General features: G+C 39.3%; 1 protein-coding gene across 9 annotated transcripts in view; it reads right to left on the bottom strand.

Moving 5' to 3' along the window:
* The window catches only part of LMO7 (LIM domain 7), a 131,020-nt gene that overhangs the window by 29,090 nt on the left and 80,825 nt on the right, over positions 1-21,105 (bottom strand). For 6 of the 9 annotated variants that reach the window (XM_037376037.1, XM_037376034.1, XM_037376033.1 and 3 more), the window contains exons 5-13: positions 15,665-15,695; positions 15,153-15,266; positions 14,666-14,864; positions 13,262-13,514; positions 8,621-8,650; positions 6,223-6,340; positions 4,894-5,036; positions 3,141-3,582; positions 2,041-2,361 (exon numbers count right to left, since the gene is read on the bottom strand). In XM_037376037.1, the coding sequence (XP_037231934.1) occupies positions 2,041-2,361; positions 3,141-3,582; positions 4,894-5,036; positions 6,223-6,340; positions 8,621-8,650; positions 13,262-13,514; positions 14,666-14,864; positions 15,153-15,266; positions 15,665-15,695 (1,651 nt within the window). Of the gene's footprint in view, positions 1-2,040; positions 2,362-3,140; positions 3,583-4,893; positions 5,037-6,222; positions 6,341-8,620; positions 8,651-10,166; positions 10,884-11,368; positions 11,570-11,871; positions 12,163-12,509; positions 12,810-13,261; positions 13,515-14,665; positions 14,865-15,152; positions 15,267-15,664; positions 15,696-21,105 lie in introns of all 9 variants that reach the window. The other 3 variants (XM_037376041.1, XM_037376040.1, XM_037376035.1) reach the window with 3 other exon arrangements.

Here is a 21,105-nt window from a genome sequence, read left to right as displayed (position 1 = left end):
AAAAAGACTTTTTCTGTTCAACACTTAAAACAGACATATTCTAACATGTGCATGAAGAAGACCCCCCACATGCTTATATGTATGCACTAAATGTACAGTGATATTTTAGTTGCCTAGTGAACAAGCCTTCCTGAAGGGTGGGATTAATTTTCCTTAACTTAAAATATTTAAAAGCCTAGGTATCTAAGCCAATCCCCCACAGCTCCTATGCTGCTAGGATGCAACAGGCAGCACTGCACAAGCAGATGTAGTTGGTCAGAGTCTCCGGACAGGATGCAGCCAGAGGCGGCTCCAGCAGTACCTGAGTGCTGGGTACAGAAGACACCACCAAGGCAACATCCTGAGGTTTTTACTCATTAGAAAACACTCCCTGTTACTGCCCAGGGTAGAAATTAAACCCTTTCTTCAAAGCACAGCTACTAGCTTGCAAATGCTCCTATACAACCCAAGTCCTTAGGTGAGTAACGGTACATTAAAAGTGAATCTACTAATAGACAGGTTAGCACACTGGGCTAGAGCACATATAAAGCTTTTGAATATGAGTGTGTTCCAGGAAATTACTGCTGCTGTTATTTTTATTTCCACCATCCCAACCCAGCTACTTTTGAAACCTACCTCTTGCCTGAGGAATAATGTGACTTTGTATACTGAACTTCACCATTTGTACAGATAGTCTCCAAAACACTTAGCACTCCACAAACCTAGTGTTACTGCCCTGATGACTAGCGACCTGTATCAGTTTCCTAACTCTGGCGATGATTTACAAACATGCCAAATGTAACTTGCATTCCTTAAGTTATAACTCATTTGAGGCACAACACAAGCTTTTATTCTTTTTCTTTTTTCTTTTTTTTTTTAAATTTAAAAACAACACCACATTATTCATTTGCAGGGAGGACAATTTATAGTCTTGTGACTAATTACAGGGAAAAAATATGGACCTAGTACATGTTGTTCTCCTTTGACTCGTTTAAAGACAATCAAAGAACCCATATCTAATCTATATTTTCACTGATCAGAACAGCAATTCCTCTGCCTGTTTTTGCTACAACACAGAAAAAAAAAAATTATCATGATCTCTTTCCTTATACAACAATCATGTTTCCAAAAAGTTATGATAAATTCATTGCAATGGTTAAGGGGCTTCAGGAGTATTAAACTGAAATGCGCTCATTTTCCACCAAGTGATTAGGAAGAAGAATGGTTCAAAGTGACTGGATTTATATAAAGCTGGTGTGAGAAGTGACTTCATAAATCAGCATCCTAGTTCTTATGATCCTCACCCAAGCAACTGGCACAATTAACTTTTACAGCAGCATTAGAAATGCAAAGAAGTATCGCTAATCTGTCAAGGGGCATGAACCCCAGCATTACGTATACAGAAAGGTATCAACAATTAAAGCTATTGCTGATCATTTTTTACATGTGAAACATTTGATCAGGATGAAACAGTACTTGAAGATACATATTAAAAAAAACCACTGAAAGACCCAATAATTAGATAAGCACAAACACAAAGCAATGGTTATTTGCTATAAAATTCATTAATGTGAACATTAATTAGATTAATTTCAAGTAAATTATTTAAAAAAAAAGGAGGGGCTCCAGCCACAACAGATGGAAAAAAGGATAGTATGATACTAACGTTTAAGACTGGCCTCTGAAAAGCTAGTCTTTATTTTCCACCATCAGTTTGAAAGTGCAAATGAATGCTACAGCAGCTCAGATCATTCATCTAACTGACATACCTGATTGTGCTAATTCAGAGAATAACAACTTTGCAAGCATCAAGCAAAATTTAAAACAACTATTTTGAATTAGAATGAGAAATAAAACTAAGCACAGGACATATAAAGGGTAGGGAAAAAATGCAATAAAAGAACCAGTTATTTTCTTTCTCCTGAATTAAATCAAAGGAAATAGTTGTCTGAGCTGTTCTCTTACTACCAAAAGATATTTGCATTTGATGCAATTTACTTATTTTTTTACTCTGCTGTAGCATTCAGTTACACTAAGTAATCACATTATTTCCACACTTACCAGCGATTTTGAAACTTCAGGCTCCGGCAGAGTCACATTTTCTACAGAAGATACAAGTGAAAGAGAATCAGGGGGAATGCGATGCTCTTGTTTAAGAATACTGCTTCCAGCATCTGTGTCTTGGGATTTTGCAGGTAATGCCAAACTAGGAGAAGGTGTTGACTGAACACCTTCTTTTTCCTCCTCCTCACCTCTGCTTTTGAACGCACTAGTGGAGAGAGGGTGCGCAGAGTCTGGTTGAGAAAACGAACTGCTGGTGAACAAAGTCTGAGTTCTTTTAGCTTTTTCTACTTCTCCGTTGTATTTCTGGGTATCATCCATCTAGGACAAAAATGACAGTTTGGTAAATACGTGTTTTAAAAAAAATTCCCTAATCTTTCAGCAATCTAGATGTTTAATAAAAAAACCCTCTCCCTTTCACAAAAATTCTGGTTACTGTACCCATTACCCCATTACTTATTAGTCACTTTAAATAAGAAAAACGTATTATTTTCTTCTCAAGTGCTTGCAGAATAAGTAGTCCAGACTCTTTAGAGATAAACTTTTTAAAATCATCTGCTTAGAATGATTTGCATTCTTACCATTTTTTAATTCAAAACAAATAGGGATTTAGGAGAAAGCTATGAAAATAGATATAGTAGTTGGGAGGTGGGGGAATAAATCAGTTTCTGTGTTTCCGTGCTTTACTGAGTAGGCAAATTTTAGGCTAGCATAAAATGTCAATTCCAAAGTCAGCAGAGCAGAGGAAACCTACATCATCTGAAACGTGTCTTTAACACTACCTTATGTTAACTTAGCTTCAGGCAATTACATTCGAAGGCAGCTTTTTGATAATGAACACTAAGGAGACTTACTACAAGTAATAAAAAGATTCTTCTACCAAATATATTTGTCAGCCTTATTTCTAGGAGTGCCTTTAAGTCCAGGAACACAAGTAAGCATCTAAAGCCACAACAGAATTGCCTGCTCTATTAGCACAGCCTTCATCAAACAACAGATGATTTTTTAGAAAGAGAACAACCAAAGTTAAAACTCTACTGCTCCCCCAGCCATCCAAGACCCCAGCGTTTACAAACTTCAGGATTTAAGTGGAATTTTACCGTGAACGACCGTGGAAGTGACGAGATTCCTCTTGAGTGAACACCAAAAGGTCTTGGTGTAACCACAGATGTTAACCTAGAGGTATCACTTTTCTGGTAACTTCTCGGGAAAGAAGCTGAAACCTGAGCTGACCCAGTTTGAGCATTCACTGAGTAGCGGCTAGACAAAAGAGCCGAGCTTTGCTCCTCTGCCAGGCTCTTTGGCAGAGCAGGAGCTTCAGGAGCAGCCGAGCTCTCTGGCAGGTTCTCCTTGCAGAGCCGTGTGGCATACGCACTTTTGCTGTCCTTAGTGCTGTAGGAGGTATCTTCTTCTATAAGGTCAGCTTTTGCTGCTGACCGTGTGGAAGGTGCTTTTTCTTCACTAAACACGTCATCGTTCAGTGAATACGTCCATCTGTGTTCATATTTTCGCTGCCCATAGGAGTCTTGGTCTCTGTCCTCCCTGTGGGGACAGAGTACGCTGAAGTACCAGACAAAGTGACCTGACAAACAGGTGAGCCCTTAAGTCTTTCAACTACTGAATATTCAAAGCAGGGCATAAAATGAGAAAAACACATTTCCAGTAAACAAAAATGAATGGCATAATTTAAAAATATTATTATTTAAATATATTTTTAAATCTACCTGCCTCCCCCTCCCCCCCATTTCATAACTCCCATGACACTCAGGCACACGCTACTGTCACATCATCAGGTTGCCACCACGACAGAAATCTCTCTACCAAGAAAAGGATATAGTCGTTCAAGTTACATATCCTAGAAATCTGCATTTTATTGAGGAAAGAATGGGAAGAAGGTAGTCCCATAACACTGCCTGAACTGTAGAGCTCTGCTGATGTCTCTGCTCTATGAAAATGCTGTACTGAGCTTTAGATAACAAAGCAAGATGGCATCCTGCAGTTCAGGTTATTTGTTTTTCTGCTATTCGTTTCTTTGTCATAAAGGAGCAACCACCACAGAGATAATGTTTACCACATAATTTTTAAGATTCTGACGATACTGGATATTCAATACAATTGGCACCTGTATTTTTATTCAAGAGACTAATTTTTGTCCTCACAAATAAGTAAAAAAAAAAAAATCGGAAACCAAACACATTCTGTTTTAAGACTCATTTAGATTTCTTTTATGAATACATGCCATGTACATATCCGCTTCACCTCAGTCATATATGCATTTCAAAAACCCAAATAGACAAACAAAGAGACTGTCATCACTAGAAATGGTACTGTGCTACTCAATTTACACTTTTTAGTCTTTGGAAAGAATTCTGTTCTGCAAATAGCCGGAGGAACAATTAGGGATAGAGGGGAAGTCAAGTAAGAGTTTACAGCTCTGTGATATACATTAAAATTCTGGCTGTATTTATCCACAGTGGCTAAGAGACTAGCAAATGGTAGAGGCAGGTGGTAGAGGCAAAAAATAGTTAAAATGACCCAAGAATAAAGAAGGCAATTACCCAGTCCAACACTATTGCTTTAACCTCTTTAAGGTGGATGCAAATACTGGACTTCTCAATACATTTATTTCTGGACAGCAGAGCAAAACATCATTTATAGAGCAAAACTGTTCAACATTCTGCAAAAACAATGCACTGCTGGACCGTATTCCTTCCTTCAACTCCCTGGATTACTACGTTTGAGATCTCTGCAGAATCAACTGCAACTTGCCAGTGAAAGCTGCTCAAGAATTCAAGGGAATAAAAATGCTTAGACTTAAATTCTTCAACTTAATACTCCCATTAGGGTCATTACCTCTCCTGCTGCACTTCTTTCAGTGATTTGGTACTCCTTTCAGACACCTCAGAGGCTCTCCTTTCTATTTCTTCCCTCTCTTCCTTTTTCTTTTGCAATTCAGAAGTGAAGCTCTTTCTACGATTCTTCCATTTTGCTAGATCCTATAAAATTAACATGAACATATACAATCAGATTTTCTCATGTCCTCGTAAATCTACAGAGGCATCCCATCACTTGCTACCTACTGCCCTGATCTTATCTGCGTGTCTGCATTGTGGCCATGTTTTCGTGTGCCTTCCCCCTAAACGATAAAGGGTTTCTCGTATTTCAGGTAGGGTTACAGGCTCACTTCCTGCTAAAGTTAGCAATTGTAATTACTAGATTACAAGTAGAAAAGTACGTGGTTTGCTCTTTCTGCGCCCTCCCTCTTAATATTTTCAATTTTTTCATTCTGGAATACTTCACCCAATGACACATAGTTGAAAACTAATGCAAATGCCATCTGTATTTCTTTGTTGTAAACTTTGGAGTTCGGGATTATTTTTTTTCCAAATCACTACTATGTTAGACTGATATATTAGCTTGAGAATAAATAGGCCTTAAATTCTAAATTGAAAACATATACTTCTGTATTTTCTTCATTTCTATAAAACCACAATGTGAACTGGCAATATTCTCTACGAAATACCAGAGCTGAGCTAAAAGAAGTACTGAATATTAGAACCGAGACAGCTGAGATGCATTAAACAAACAACTATGAACTTCTTACTTGGTGCTCAGTTCTTAATTTCAGCTTCTTGTTGGTAATCATTGTCAAGCACAGACTTTAATAAAAAAGAAAAGGTCTTCAAATGATGCTGTGCAAAGCTACCAAAGCAGTTTACAAGCTGGATTTAAGACAGAATTATTAGGGCATAGGAGCCTCAAGAATTTGCACAAGGAAATACTATTTCCCTCCCTTTTCCCAAAGTATCAAATACTCAAGACATTCCAATAGTTTCACAAAAGTATTCACAAATTTCAGATAACACGTGAAACTGTGTTTCTTTATGTCCTGATTTTTCTTTATGTTCACAGAAATCAAGTCCGAAGGCTTTATAACAATACATTAAAGTCTTATCCTGAAGCATTAATCAGACACTTATGACGATACTTAAAGTCATTTCAGTTCCGCATTAAACAGACATCCCCCAAACCACTAGCAGTTGCATTGAGGTGGATCATTTTAGAAGACAGACCCATAAATTGCTGCACATGTGCCAAAGCCTGTTTTCTAGGGACACTGAAGGTAGATGGCATCCAGCCCTTCAGCAGGACACGTAAGGAGGGGTGAAAAAGAACACTTACTTCTTGCCACTTTAGATCTTGTTCTTGCAACTGTTCTTTTATCCTTTGTAGCTCTTCATAACGGATTTTGCGCAATGACTGCAGCTCCTCTGCGCTGACATCGTTCAAAGATTTACTCCTAGAAAGAAAAAGAATACTCGACTTTATGACATCTCGGCCTACATTTATGCAAGTGAAACCTTTGAGAGAGATTTATATTAGTACAACTGAGCGCTCGAGTGTTATTTTGAACTGAGCAGGAAACAGGGGCAGCTGAGGACGTGCTCTAGTGGCAGCACTCAAGTCAGTAGTTGCATATTTGAGCAAATAAAATCAGGTTAAGGGAACAAGCAGCTCTGTAGCAGCTCCATGCCAATCATTCACATTGAGCTCTCATACCCAACGGCTGTTTCTGTTTAAACTTGTTACTCTCTTTATTGACCTTGCTCCTTTTTTTGACCTAAAAGATGTCCTCCCCTCCTTGAGTCCATATTCCATCCTTTCACTTCTTTTCTCCAGTAACAGCCCCAGAATCACCTCCCATTCTTTCCTTCCTGAAGCTAATCATAAAACCAAGTCATCTATCAATGCACGTTTCTAAAAGATAGAAAGTCATTCACTGCCAAACGCTCAGTCCATGCATGTCACGGGCCCCACTAACCTATGTTACACTTCCCCAAGCTTCCCTGATGCTTTCCATCCAAGTTGGGATGGCTAACACAGCCATCTCACTAATTCCTTGAACATGGCTGCAAGTTTGCCCCATGAACTCCTACTCATTAGTTCCCTTTAATCTAAATTCCTCAAAGATCACCTTTCCTGCTTCCCCCTGCCCCCCCTCCCCCTCCCTTCAATACCATTTTCTCCTTTATTCTTTCACACTGCAGCGATAAACATAACTGGACTTTTAATTCAGGTGTAGGGCAAGACTCCTGCTTGGAGCTGATCACCAGCCTCTGAGACACCAAGCATAATGCAGGTGTTTCATCATAAGGTTCAATGCTGTAACTTAAAAGGAAAAATAGCCTGCTGTGTTTTACTTTTTTTTTTTAAAAAATAAAATACTTCTGTTTGCATTTATCCAAACAAAATCTGAATGACAGAGTTCTAACAGGGCTTGAAAATGTGGCACTTCTCCGATACAACGGAAGATCAGGTTAAAACCAAAACTGATCCAGCACAGGGCCTTGCTCTCATCTGTTATCCACCCAGAGACCGCTGAACTAACAAACCAGACTCTCTCGCTTCCTCCCGAAAGCCCCAACTACTTTTGTTGGTAACATAAGATTTTGGCCTCTAGAAACAAAGGCTAGGGCATTAACTTATTACACCTCTTTGCTTGTCTATTTTCTGAATGGGAAGAATGCCAAATGTAGCAAAAAGGCCTCCTGGTCACTACTGCAGAAACGCTTTTCTAGTACAGTTCTTTTCCTCTTATTTTTCTTTTTTTTTTTAATGGTTAACTTACATTGCATGTAAAAATGGTTTTAGGTAATGGAACTGTACGTAAGTATCAAATTGTTCCAGATGAGCTTAAGAACACTTACATGACCAGGGTTTCCTTTTCTTTCTCTTGAGTTTCTATAACTGCCTGCAACAAAATAGGAAAATCTACACCCTAAGAACGGGTATATTCGTGTATTCATACCAAGGAACAGGACATCACTTTCAATTCTAGTCTTAACTTTGAAATCTAACTAGTGACTTGAGCCTTCTGAGTCTTCCTCCCCTAACATCTAACTTCTGAAACATTTCTTGCTTCTTCCGGGAACGTTTAGCCATTTAGCAAGTTTTGTCTCAGGGTAAAAATAAATGAGCAATTAAATAAATGTACAGCTAAAAAAAAATAAAAAATGAGAACATGCATAACCAAATACTTCACATGCCATCACACCGTAAGTGGAAAAATATTTCTCTTTGAGTCACAGTACACTGTAAACAACACCTAATTTCACATTGTGTGAAGCAATCAGTTTACCACTGAGGATTCAATAACCCGTAATATATAAAACAACCACAAAACATTCATCAATCCCACGATAAGTATCACGTCATTAATTGTTTTCAGATTCTAACTGTACAGCCTTCGAAAGAAAAAAGTTACTAATCTTCCTTTAAATTTCTGAATGTTTTAAAGCCTGATTTAAAACACAGAACACAAAATACTTCCCTTCAGCAGGAATAAAATATTAGAGATGATTTTTCAAGTGCCTGATAACCATAACTCTGATACCCTAGACGCCAGAGAGAACTTTTGCCAGACGCATAGCTTTTAGTCTCTTACATTTGTTACATAAATTGCCCAAGCACAGAAAAACGAAGCAGCATGCACAAGTTGTTTTCAGCACCGAGTCTTTAGCTACTGTGCATGCACAAAAATTTGGAGGCAAAAATAACGTTATGATCTTTCAAAACTTACCCTTGCTCATCAGAAAGCTTTTGAAACAGTCTGAGAAATCAGAAACCAAAAAAGAAAAGATTCAGTGTCTTAATATTCATAACAACGTTAACACCACCAGTACACCAGCACTCCAGTAAGTGAAGGGGAAACTGAACACTTCAGGACCAGCCAGCGTGGAATAGCACATCAGAGGTCTGACACTAGTCAAAAAACACACGAGGACTTGCACGATGTGTAAGTCGGGCAGAAAACTGACAGAACAAGGCTGTCTGCAAGTTTCCAACACTTCTGATTTATTGATACTGCACAAGTAGAGCCTTGTATTAATTCTGCACCGCTTATTCCAGTGCTGCTGAACAGCGCGATGCTCAAAAGATACTCATTTCAAGAAATGAAAATTTATGTCACCTCAAGTCCCAGCAAGAAGCCTGGCTCACAGAGGCTGTTTTCTTGTTATTTAAACCATTTATGATACTTAATGAAAGCAATACTTGGAACGGATAAGAATAAATGGCCCTGTATAGAAGTTTAGCACATTAAGTGGAGAACCAAATTAATCCAGTGTGATTCAAGAGGATTTTTAGTATTCTTGAATGAGTATTTTATTCCAGTGAATGAATTCTTAAAACGTGAAATATTTTCAAGCACTTCAGAAACATTCCTCAGTGAAGCTCACACTTTGTTAACAGCATTAAGCTTAAAAGTTAAATGCAACAACACTGAAGTATCAACTGGAACATGGAAGTGTCTTAGTCACAAAGTAATGATGCACAGCTGGGAGAACTGCAACTTGCAATGCCGTATTTTCAGACCTAAGGAAACATTCAAAACCCCACTCTCTCCCAGTAAGTACGAAATCCAAAGGACAGCTAGAAAGTAGTTAAAAACAGTATTTAGTGAGAGAAGAGAAATTCTGAGTATACCAGGAAAGGATTAAGGGAGAGTATTAATCAGGACTGTATAAAAAAGCAGGGGGAAAATACTGGCAGAATGAAATACGTCACAGTGGAATTTAATATTACATGGACACACAACTTGCATGCACTGTGACTTTAGGTGGGCAAAACAACACTGATTTTATTTTATTTTTCCCCCCACCTCAAAACTGCGGCAGGACAGTTTACAAGCATTTTCAAATGTAGGTGCAAGCACGAGTATCAGAATGCCCATTCTGAGAATTTGTCATTAAAGCATTCATGTGTTCCAGAAATGTTTTTACCAATTATAATGGGGAAAAAAAGAAAATATTTCTAGCCTCCACAGTCTTTTGAATAATCACTATTCCTGTTCAAGCATGGAAAGAAACTTATGCAGAAGTTTGAGCCTGAAGGAATACATCTTTCCTCTAAAATAGCAGCCTAAACCTAGAAAACATAATTTTTTTGTTGAAAATATGGTATTGCAGTCATGAGCTGGTATTCAAAGCAAATAAAAAGCTTGTCCAGGACGCCACGAACAAATAGCAGATTGGCACTGTACGAATGGTTCAGCACAAGACGATGCTTTTCTGAATGGAAGGGGATCAACTGCACTCAAGCGCAATCCGTGCAGGACACAACCTGACCTCTCCACCATCTGCCGCTTCTTGTGCCTAACTCTGCTGGCCTCCCTGATTGCTTCCCACTTCTTCCAGTCTTCTTCACTGCACGGACCTGGGATGAAATTTACTGGCTGGATGTTGCTTCCCACCTTCCAAGATTCAATCTTGCGGTTCAGCATATCATCCTTCTTATGGCGGGAGGATGGTGACAGCACTCTGCCGTTGCTCTTCCTTTCCTCCGGTGTCGTGTTTTTTTCAAGTAAACATAGAAATTTGGACCGGATCTCCTCTGGAAGACTCCATGGATCAGGAAAAAGTGCCGGGTGATACTTGTCTGGAGCACCTGATAAAGGCACCTCTTTTTTCTGGGAAAGGATTTTACGGAAAATCATGTCATCCTTTTCCAAATCTGGAATTACAGTTTGGCCATCTCTGGGTTGCAGGATTATCTCACCCTCTAGGGGAGGCTCCTGCTCGGAGAATTTTTTTAAATACCGAGGGTCTTGGAGAACAACTTGATTCACATGGAAAGCCCCAGTTTTCCGAACAAACAAGTCATCATTTTCTAAATCTGGGTACAGATATCCATTTTCCGCATCTCCTTGCTTGCATCCTGGTACAAAGGAAATATTCTTTCTACATTTTATGAGCCTAGGGCCAGAAGTAGGATCAATTTTGGTCTTCGTTTCAGAAGACAAGTAGTCAGAATATTTTTGCAGGGCCTGAAGTAACGAAAACTGACTGAAGCATATAAAACAAAAGGAGGGAAGTAAAAATATCATTAACTAGCAAGAGACAAGCAGGTCACAATGTATTGCGATATACATTTGGTTTAGGCTTGCAGTATCCCAAGCAGTACAATTACACCACTTGGCATTCACCACCACTAACTGTAGCACAGCACACGTCAACCAACGTAAAGGTATCACAGCATACTAACCTGCTTAGAGACAGCACGCTTACATGCTCACACGCAAAGCCAGTAACCCTATGCAGCATGTTACGCTTTTGCATTTACACGTTTCAGAAGACCACCAGCTTACGGCTACATTAAAAAAAGAAAACACAACAAAACAACAAAAAAACCCACGCAAAACCAAAATCCAAAATAGTAATAATCAAAGAAGCGCAACATCACAGGACGTGGTTTAATTCCATTTAGCTGTTGCATATCCAGCCATTTCTTTTTGATGCAGCAAGAGTACAGCTCATGCAGCAGTATCAACCTGGGCTGATCAGAAGCCTCCAAGATTTTTCCTTCTGTAATCTGTGACAATGAGCTTCCCACATATTCAGCAGTTGGCTTATAGTTCTGATCCCTTCTGCAACTGCTGTTCCAGTCAAAACTTGGTCTTGGTTGATTAGCAACAATGACAGAGCTTTGTTGGTAAGCAAATTCCTCATCCTTGGAATCTGATTTCTTTCTACTGTGCCGCAGCACAAAGAATGAACAGAGGGAAAGAAAAAAACCCATGAAGTGTACTCGTTGAGTAAAATGCACAGTGGTAACAGTGCAACAGTGTAATGAAAATAATATTTCAATTATTTTTTTTCTTAAAAAAACCAACAAACCAAAACAAACCAAAAAGGAGAGAAAGAAAACATATCCTGCTGCTACACTGGCAAGAGAATGAAAATACCCAATAAAATAAAATAAAATTCATACCACTAAACTTCATTTATAGGTTTTGCACACAGGAGAGAAACAGGGGCATGCATGAAAACGCACCTGAACCCTTGAATCTCTTTATACCAGGGTTTGAAAGAGGATTTCCTGATTTTTTTCCATAGCAATTCTTCTTCTGGAGTCCAAAACTTAGGAAGAAATTTGTCAAAAGCAACAACTGTATTTGCCGCTGAAGAACTTAGCTTGCGAAAATAGAGATCATCTTTTTCAATGTTTGGGATGCCTATTTCTTCTTCCTCATCCTCATCAAAATACCCAGATAATTCTGAAGGAATGTTAACTCTTGGTTTGATTTCCTCTTTAGTATCCAACTGCCTCTGCCTCCTCTGGTTACTGTTCAAAATACCCAATCAGTTAAGATATTTTAGCAGCAACTTGACATAAAGAATGCAAAAAGACATGCTGTTTGGCTCAGGAGTTCAGCCTCATGAATGAAGCAAATTAGTTCTCAATTCCATCACTGCAGCACCAGAAATAACAAAATACATTAAAAAAAAAAAAAGTTAAATGGTTATATCAGCATCCTATCACCTCCGACAAAAATACAAAGTTTGACAGAAAAGGCATAACAATTATCAGCTGTGTTAAAATGCCAATTACGAGGCTACACTACAGAGTTATTTATGGACTGCAATTTAGGTAATACAATAGTTACTGGATCTTGGATTAGTATCTCTGACCTCAGTGGTTCAAGCATTGCAGCTAGTGGACCATCTGGATAATTTTCTTGTGAGCAAGATTTAGGAGAGTCATTGCGCAACATGAAATGATGTCCAGGTGCAGCAGAGCTTACAGGGCTCTTTCTGACTAGAAATCTACGTTTTGCTAAGTCATCCATAACCACGTCGGGCAGCCTTCTTTCATCTTCTGAATCAGAGCCACTGTCACACTCATAGATCATCTGGAGGGAAGCTGGATTTGTGAGACCACACTCTGCTCTGCTATTTTGGCAGGAAGCTACAGGATTCCTTTCACGTCCACTGAGGTTGACCAAAACAGGAACAGAATGAAGACAGTGAAGTCATGAAGGCAATGATGAAACCCAAGAACTGCCCACTAATCTCATCTGTATGCACCAAGAAGCCGGACAATCAGAATTCACCACCATATTTTGGAAGGCTTTAATGAGAAACTAAAACCATAGGTGTCTCTTTTATGAATTTCCATTTGAGATCATTTAAATCCCCTCTATGTGGAGTCTGGCCAGCCTCAAAAGATTACTCAAACACCAGAAAACTAGTTATGTGGAACAAAGTAAAAAAACAACAACCAGAACAACAAAAACGAACCACACAACCACACCAAAACATCCACCCTCCATTAAAATAAGGGAACTCAAATGCTTTACTTTGTACTGCAGCAACACCAGCTATTCTTTAACTAATAAAGAAATAATTTATTTAAGAAGTCCTAAAAGGCTGTACACCAGTACCTTGAAAATGTGGCATCTGACTCTGTGTAGGCAGGACTTGCCCAGCTCCTCCTATTGTCCTCGTTTCTCTCTGTCCTCTTCTTCCGTAGGGGTGCCGGCACATACGCTGTCTGCTTGTTTTTGCTGGGTAAGAAGCGATTGAAGTCAGCGGTAGGCTTCGGTTCAATCACAGGAATCCTACGGTAAGACCTGTCATCTTTATGGGAGTCATGCATTTTGAAAGGCAGTTCCGAGTCTGTGTCACTGTCGCAACCTTAGAAGAAAGGGGAGAAAAGGGAAGGCACAGGCATCATTTTCTAGACAGAAGCTTCTAGCTAGAACTTGCAAAAGTACATTCTAAAATCAATCCAACTCCTTATTTGGGGTGTTTTGGCTGCAAATCTCCCAAGCTACTGACAGCAGGACAGCAGGAGAGGTATTTTTAGACGTTTGTGGCAATGCTGCGATAAGGTCCATTAGGCTGAATTTGGTTTGCATGCCCCTGCTACATTTGTTCCATTCTTTCACTATCACAGCCTCCTGCAGGAAACAAAGCACTAACCTCTAGGCTGAAGACATAAAACAGCACAGGAGTTTTAAATTAAAAATACACTTGCCACTCAAATTTACTGTCGAAGACAAGTTACCAGCAAGTAGATATAGCAACAAGCTCATGTCACCAGGCTAATGCCCAGTAGAAGCCCCAGGTATGTCACATATGCAGCATGGCTACACGTTGCTTCATGCGGCTCAGAAATGCTCCATGTGACCTCAGCCCAATGATTTTATGTTATTCACATGGAACAAAATCTAAAAGCTCGCTATTTTTTTAGACTACAAGTTGGTATTGAATTTTAAAACAGGGAGGAAAAAAGGTTAAGAGTACAGCTGTAGGGATCCAATCTCACAAACTTTCTTCCCGTTACTTTTCTTTCCATGACAAACTATCAGAAGTAGTAACTACTGTTCAGTTCTTAACCTAGGCAGGAAACCCCCTACTGAACAGTGCATATTCACAAAAGGAGTGAAGACATAAAGGTTTGACATATCCGCATGAGGAACACGGCAAGGGACTTTTGCAACTGCTGAATTTTAGGTGATCCCATCAGGTGATCTGAATTCCAGCAATTACTCTTGCTGAACTATGGTAAAATACCCTGCACATACACACACCCTAATGCAGCAATGAGAGCAAGAGTCCCAGCAACCCTTCCTAGGAAAATTCATGTGAGCATTGCTTTGTTCCTGCCAGCCGTTAAAGGTCAATATTTGCTTAACCAAAACGCAACTGCAGCAGTTGCAAAACTAGAGTTGCCTTTCAAGTCGATGTAAATACTGGGCACCCCAAGTACTAGGTCCATACATTGTCTTCTTCCACACTCATAAGACATATGTCAACAAAAGATTTAAAAGAGGAAACCATACCTTCACTGCCACCTTTCAAGGTTATATCTGATGAAAAGCTTGTTGATGATCTTGAACCAAGAGAGTCCAAGCTATCAAAGGAATCGTCTCTTTTATGGTTAGCTGAAGATGAAAAGGGCTCTCCCCGGTCAACGTACCAAATGTCACCGTACCCACTATCCCTGCCACTTCTGTTCAGGTGGATGGACTCTTCAAGTGCCTGTGACAGTAAGTTTTGAAAGGTCTTTTACAATAATTTAAGATACAAATGCTGTTCTTGAGTTTTCACTCAAAAATTTTTAAAATGCATTTTGAGTGCACAAACTTCAACAAAGACTATTGCAAACCCCTAAAAATAACACATACAACAACTTGGATAGGAGGTTCAACAGAAGGTCTTAAATTTCTCTTATCCCAGCCAAAGGGAATCCAAGACAGGGCTCTTCACAATCTACTACATCAATCAGAGCAGATGGATTCTGAATTTTGTGATTATTGGATTCCTTACCTTAGTCAATGCTTGCCCTAATAACTTCTCAAATGCTTTAAGATTGAGGTTCGGACCATTATAATGAGGGTTACTTTGAGCTTTTCTGCCAAGCCAGTATAATGTGATCAAAACCTAAAAACAACAAAAAACCCACCCTGAAATACAAACTTCATCACTTCCCTCTCGTACCACGTACCAGTATAAAAGAATCTCAGCATGCTGTTAGAGATGTTTTCCACGAATTGTTTACAGTATTAGCTATGATCTCCATTAAAACCAGTTAAGAGTGTTACAACGCATTGCATGTATCTCAAGTGAGCAGATTTAAGTACTGTTTGTAATTATTACAATTATTTGGGAATGTAAGCTGCATAGAGATCACTGTAAGACGGCACTAATTTCTATCAGATAAATGAACAGCTGAAGAACAAGGTAAACGTGATAGTGCCATAAACAAAAGTGTTTTAAAAATATTTAGTCAGAATTAGTGTGAAATTCTTTCAGAAAACATTGTAGTAGGCGTGTCTTACATTTTTCACTCTTCTGTTGGTCTCCTCTGGTCTGAAGCAGGGCAGGGGGTGAGAAAAATGAAACAAAACAAAACGTTTTAAAATACCTTGATTTAAAACTTAATTATTATTCAATATTTATAAGGTTTCAAGCCCAATTAGAGACCAGTATAAAATATGCAACTATGTCCCGAAAGAAATCAAAATCATTTTACTTTGAATTCATAGTCATAACTCTGTACTATTTCATTTATTAAAGCAAGAAACTAGTTTATCTACTATAGTTTCTGATTTGACAGGTACTCAGAAAGGCCCTAGGGTTTTTTAGTTAGCTAAGGTTTTTAGTTACCAACAAAATAAAGAGTGGACAACAAACTAATGACTTAGTGAAATACAGCACCTATTAGCCAGGAAGATCTTCAGTTCCATATGAAAGCAGATTCAATTATTATTTTCGCTGATCATACTATGTTTTCTAAAATATTTGCCTCAGACACAGAGAACAATTCAGACTAGTGAGATTTTTTCAAACAAACAAAAAAAAAAAAGAGCAACTGAAACCGGAACACCTGGAGAGAGATGTTGTAGGGCTGGAAGGAGCAGTTTGGTATACTTTTATGTAAGATGAGTGTTTCTCAAAAATATTAAATAAATATGCAATCACTAACACTAGTAAGATTTTTTTCCCCCCCCACACACATATAGCCAATTTATGGCACACCTCAGAAGTGCACCAATGCACACATTAAGCATGGTGAAGGGGTTTAAACAAAAAAGCTGTTTCTGGCTGTCTAGGAAAAATCTAGTCAAAGGTTGCAGAGAAAACACAGCATAAACTTCAGGGGACAGTTACAAGTTAGCAAAATGATGACAGGGCCTGGACAGCATAACTGGCACTATTAATGGAAATAAAATGTTTGATGCAACATGACAACTGTCAGGGACACAGACCATCTCTCTCTCTTCGTAGTTTAAGAGTGCCCACTCCCACGTGGTGTGACTGTAATGCCTTGGCTGTCCCCACACCATAGAGAAATCAGGCTGCCAAGAACACAACGTCCTGAGATGGCTCTGACCTGCGGAGTCCTTGCCTGCAGCTTCCTTAATATCCCATGCCAGAGATGCTACTGGCTTTGTAGTCAGTGACCTCCTTCTCATAGATAAAGAGGTACCCTTCTCCTTTAACATGAGTTATTTACACTTTTTTTAAAAAAAAAATAAAATATTAAACACACATTGTTGTTCTTTTCCCACTGGAGACTATTTCTGAAAAAAACTTTCTCTTCCTTTTCTTCAGTACGTGGATTCCTTTTATGATGCCAATGTTGCAGGACCATGGCTGTCACCTAATGTGCTGACTAAAGACAGGCTGGTTTCCCAAGCAGAGGATGGAAAATTATTCTGTATCACCATTAAATTTCTTATACCCAATGGAGAGCACTCTAAAGGTTTACATTCTTCAACTTCAAGGTCTAAAAACCCTTCATTAGCAGGATTTCTGCTGTTATTTGCAATTACAAAAGCTGAGGCTATGCATGCCCTTGCTAAGGATACCATAAAGTCTGCTTCCAAACTTCAGCAGTCTACTAAGGAGTGAAAAACTCTGCCCTTAGTCAGCTGGACCCTGTATCCAGGACGTTCCAGTCTTCATGTAGAGCAAAGCTACATGACAGGACATGATGATATCCACATCTGCTTTCCAGAAGTTCTCTGGGGTCATTTAGGTCAACCACTTGCAACAGGAGCAACATTCAGCTACCTCTATATATCAACATTCTATACTGGAATAGCTGTAAACACACTAGGCCTGTGTACTTGTGTTACAAACAACACAAAACTTAGGTCGTTCAGGTAAACAAACGAGCACAGTTGAGACTCAAAATGCAGGCAGGGAGGTATTTCACGCACTTGAATGATCAACTGTGCTCCATTCACATGTTTGCTCAGCTAACAGAAGCAGACAGGTAAGTTGCTTTACACCTCATGAGCAAAGTTTCTTCACTTGGTATTTACTACTCTACTTCTTTAAACTACACCTATTGGTCACTAAACCTTTTCAGCAGCTTGCCATGATAGACATAGTCTGAGCAGAAGAAAAACCAAAACAAGAAAACCCCTGATAATCTATAACAATCAGTTCCTCATGTATCAGACACACGCACACGCATGCGCGCGCACACACACACACACACAAAATCCTAAATAAAGAAGCAATGCTGTTATCTTACTGGAAGACCTTAGAAGTCATTTGTCACCTACGAACTTCACAGCTACTTCTCCTCTGAGGCATGCAACTTGCAGAAGATGCAGTTTGGGTCCACTTGCTAACAACATTCTGAGTGAAGTAATAAAGAGCCTTTTACATGTACAACCTGGCCAAGCTCATGATGCACATCTGAGCTTATGTGAACAAGCCATTGCCCAGTTGCCCTCCAGTACATCACATTTAAAATAGCTGGGCAAATATCTATTGGATAGAAATGTGATACAAGCTGAAGAGCTTCTAAGAGGAATGACTTTTCTGTGAGCATGAAAACAAAAAAAGATTTTAACTCAACTGCAGTAAATGAAAATACAAAATGAAATAATTACATTAAATAGAAGTTCTCCATGAAGTTTTTATCAGAATGTAAATACTATGCAGTACTATTAAAAGAATTCAACTGAGGTCTTGTGTATAACTCTGAACAACTGCAGTTCATAGCAGGGGACAAGACATAGGCACCAGCCTCAAGCACAGCCAGCTCTTTGCTGCTGTGACATGACCCTGCCTCCTCTGACAACGTGCTGCCACCCAACAGCGAGCTCCTGCTCCCACCTCTGCTACCCTTCACAGCTGTGGCTCTAAAAACACAGGGCTGAAAACACTTAGTTTCTCACACTGTACTGGAAGAAATCAGAGGGTGGAGTGCAATAACTACAGCAATGTAGCGTTTAAGCTTTTTAAACACTCCTGGAGAACCACCTTGTTTTGAATGTAAGTCTATAACATTGAAGTGCACACACTTGTAGAAACACCTGTCCTACAAAAACTGTTACAGGAAATGAAGTTGCTGAAGTATCTTCACCAATGCAAACAAATGTCAATCCTACGCTGGGCAGCTGTGAAGGATGCCTGCTTTTTGATGTTTTCATCCAAAAGTGTCATAGAACCCAGTTGGTGCAGACTGTATTCTTTATGAAAATATTACTGTGTAACCTAATTTCTGACTTGAATAAATGAATGCCTTATGCTGAAAGTTATAAGCAGGCTGCTGCTTTGCTCAGGAGGGCACAGCCAAGGCTGCATCCCAAAAACAATCTGCTGGAAGAAGCGGGTTCCTCTCCAAATGATGATGCACCACTTATTAAATCACTTTGTGTCATTTCAAACATTATCTTCTCTTCCCAGAGGTTTTTATCTCCTTTCACTATCAATGTAACTTTGCCAAAGATGTCTGAACTAAAGAAAGGAAGCTGCTAAGGAGAGTAGTTAAGATCTCACAGAAAGAATTTTCTTACAAATACTTCATCTGCTCCTGCTAGTCTCAGCATTTTAGCATTCATTCTGAAGCTTAGAAGAAAAGCAACGCTGATCCTTTGCATTACCTAACCTAACCCCAACGCTAAACCCCAGCTAAAAAAGAGGTCTCCAAATTGTACAACTTTAATTCACAAAGTGTGAACCTTAATTGTTGGCAGTGGTTTCAATACAAGTTTATGTACAGCTTCAAGATTAGCCATGCTGGGAAAAAAAAAAATCTATCAAACACAGCATGAAAGTCTAAAGGCCATGAGATAACAACATGTCGGGGATATTATAATTGTGAAGCACCACTGCACAAATCCCCATTGAACACTGATGCAAAAAGGTGTGAAATAACAACCTGTGGAGAAATAATACTTTCTATGTAAATCGTATTATCTACGTCAATCTTTTTGCAAACAGAAAAAAAGAGAAATGGGACAGAAGCAGGGCTCACTTGTTAGTAGGTGATAGGCTTCAAGACCAAATACTTCTGTTATATCTGATCCACAATGCATATTCACAAACATCACTTATGCCCAGCCAGCAGGGACCAAGTGATGTTTCTGTAACAAGGACCACTCTACAAGAATAAAGCAAAGTGACAGGGCAGATCAGTAGGCTGAGCTGCAGCTCAAGGAATTTACTCTCAGCTCTGCTGTTTGCTCAAGGTTAAATAGCAGAATTAGTCACCAAGGCCCTAGCCTGCAATACAAAGGCTTTGGCAGCAGCTCTAGCTCAAGGATTTCCTGGTCTCTCTTTCCCTTCCAGCTGCTCCTGTTTGCTGCCCCCGTGGTTATGCCAACACGACTGAATCACACTGCGGTTCTACACTGCCCATCAGGACTAGAGGGCTGTGCCCATTTCTTTGTGTGGGTTTTTCCTAATACACATTTTCAAACTCCAAATTAACTTGCTCATCGGTTCTAGAGCACACTCGTACAAGCAACTGCATCAGCACCAGGGCAGAGGTAACATGTTGCCGCAGAGGAACGGGGCAGGGGGCTCAGTGGAGGAGGACCCTGCTCCACATGTTACTACCAAGAGAGTCCCCATGTGACAAAACCCCAGCCAAAGGCACTCTGTGCTTCCCGTTCATCTGCCGATGCTTAGCTTCACAAATTGAGAACAGCTTGCTAGGATTATTTTAATGCACTTAAGATATTTTAAAAATTAAAAAAAAAAAAAATTGTACAAGACATTTGCAAATCTTACAGTAGCTAGCAGACCACAGTACCTTAAGAAATCATGAACTAAACTTCAACCAATTATAAAATATATCCACTAGCAATGCTGATGCTTACACAGACACCCCTCCTTGTGCCTTCTTACAAGAGCAGTGCATTTTAAGTTGCTATGTTTAGGTTTGACTTCTTTCAAAACATTTAAACAAATAAACTCAATACTTTGGATTTTGTTTTCTTAACACATTATATGGTTCAGTTCCCCCCCATCCTAGCACGTATTAAATTCCAGCAACTAGCAACTCATAACGTCAAATCTGTTTTGGCACTTCACTTCGTTATTTTCCAGAGAGAACATCAACGTGGAGCTCAACACCATATCCAAGATAATAGAAGTCTGAGCAAAATTCTGGAAGAATATTTTACAGCATCATGTTCAGATGTGGCTTTCTGGGGGTCTATTTCTCATACGGAAACATATTTAAAATATAGATATCAATCTACAATATATTAAAAAAAAAACAAACAAAACAAAACTGCTAGATCAGAGTATTCCCCTCCCCTAAATGAGGGTTATCTACTGCGAAGAGGCCATGCAGTCATGCCCAAAGAGATAAGACAAATCCAAACCCATTTACAGGGAGAAAGAAGGGACAGAGACACTCCCACTGATAGAAAGGAATGTGCCAGTGACAAATGCACCCTGCCCAGAGCCAAACCCTTCCCTTGGTGATGAATACTCCAGAAACCCCAACAGCTGCCAAAGCTATCTG

Source organism: Falco rusticolus, chromosome 2 (assembly GCF_015220075.1).
Source record: "Falco rusticolus isolate bFalRus1 chromosome 2, bFalRus1.pri, whole genome shotgun sequence".
Taxonomy (NCBI): domain Eukaryota; kingdom Metazoa; phylum Chordata; class Aves; order Falconiformes; family Falconidae; genus Falco; species Falco rusticolus.
The sequence above is the reverse complement of the archived record's forward strand: the minus strand, read 5'-3'. Positions and strand labels throughout refer to the sequence as shown.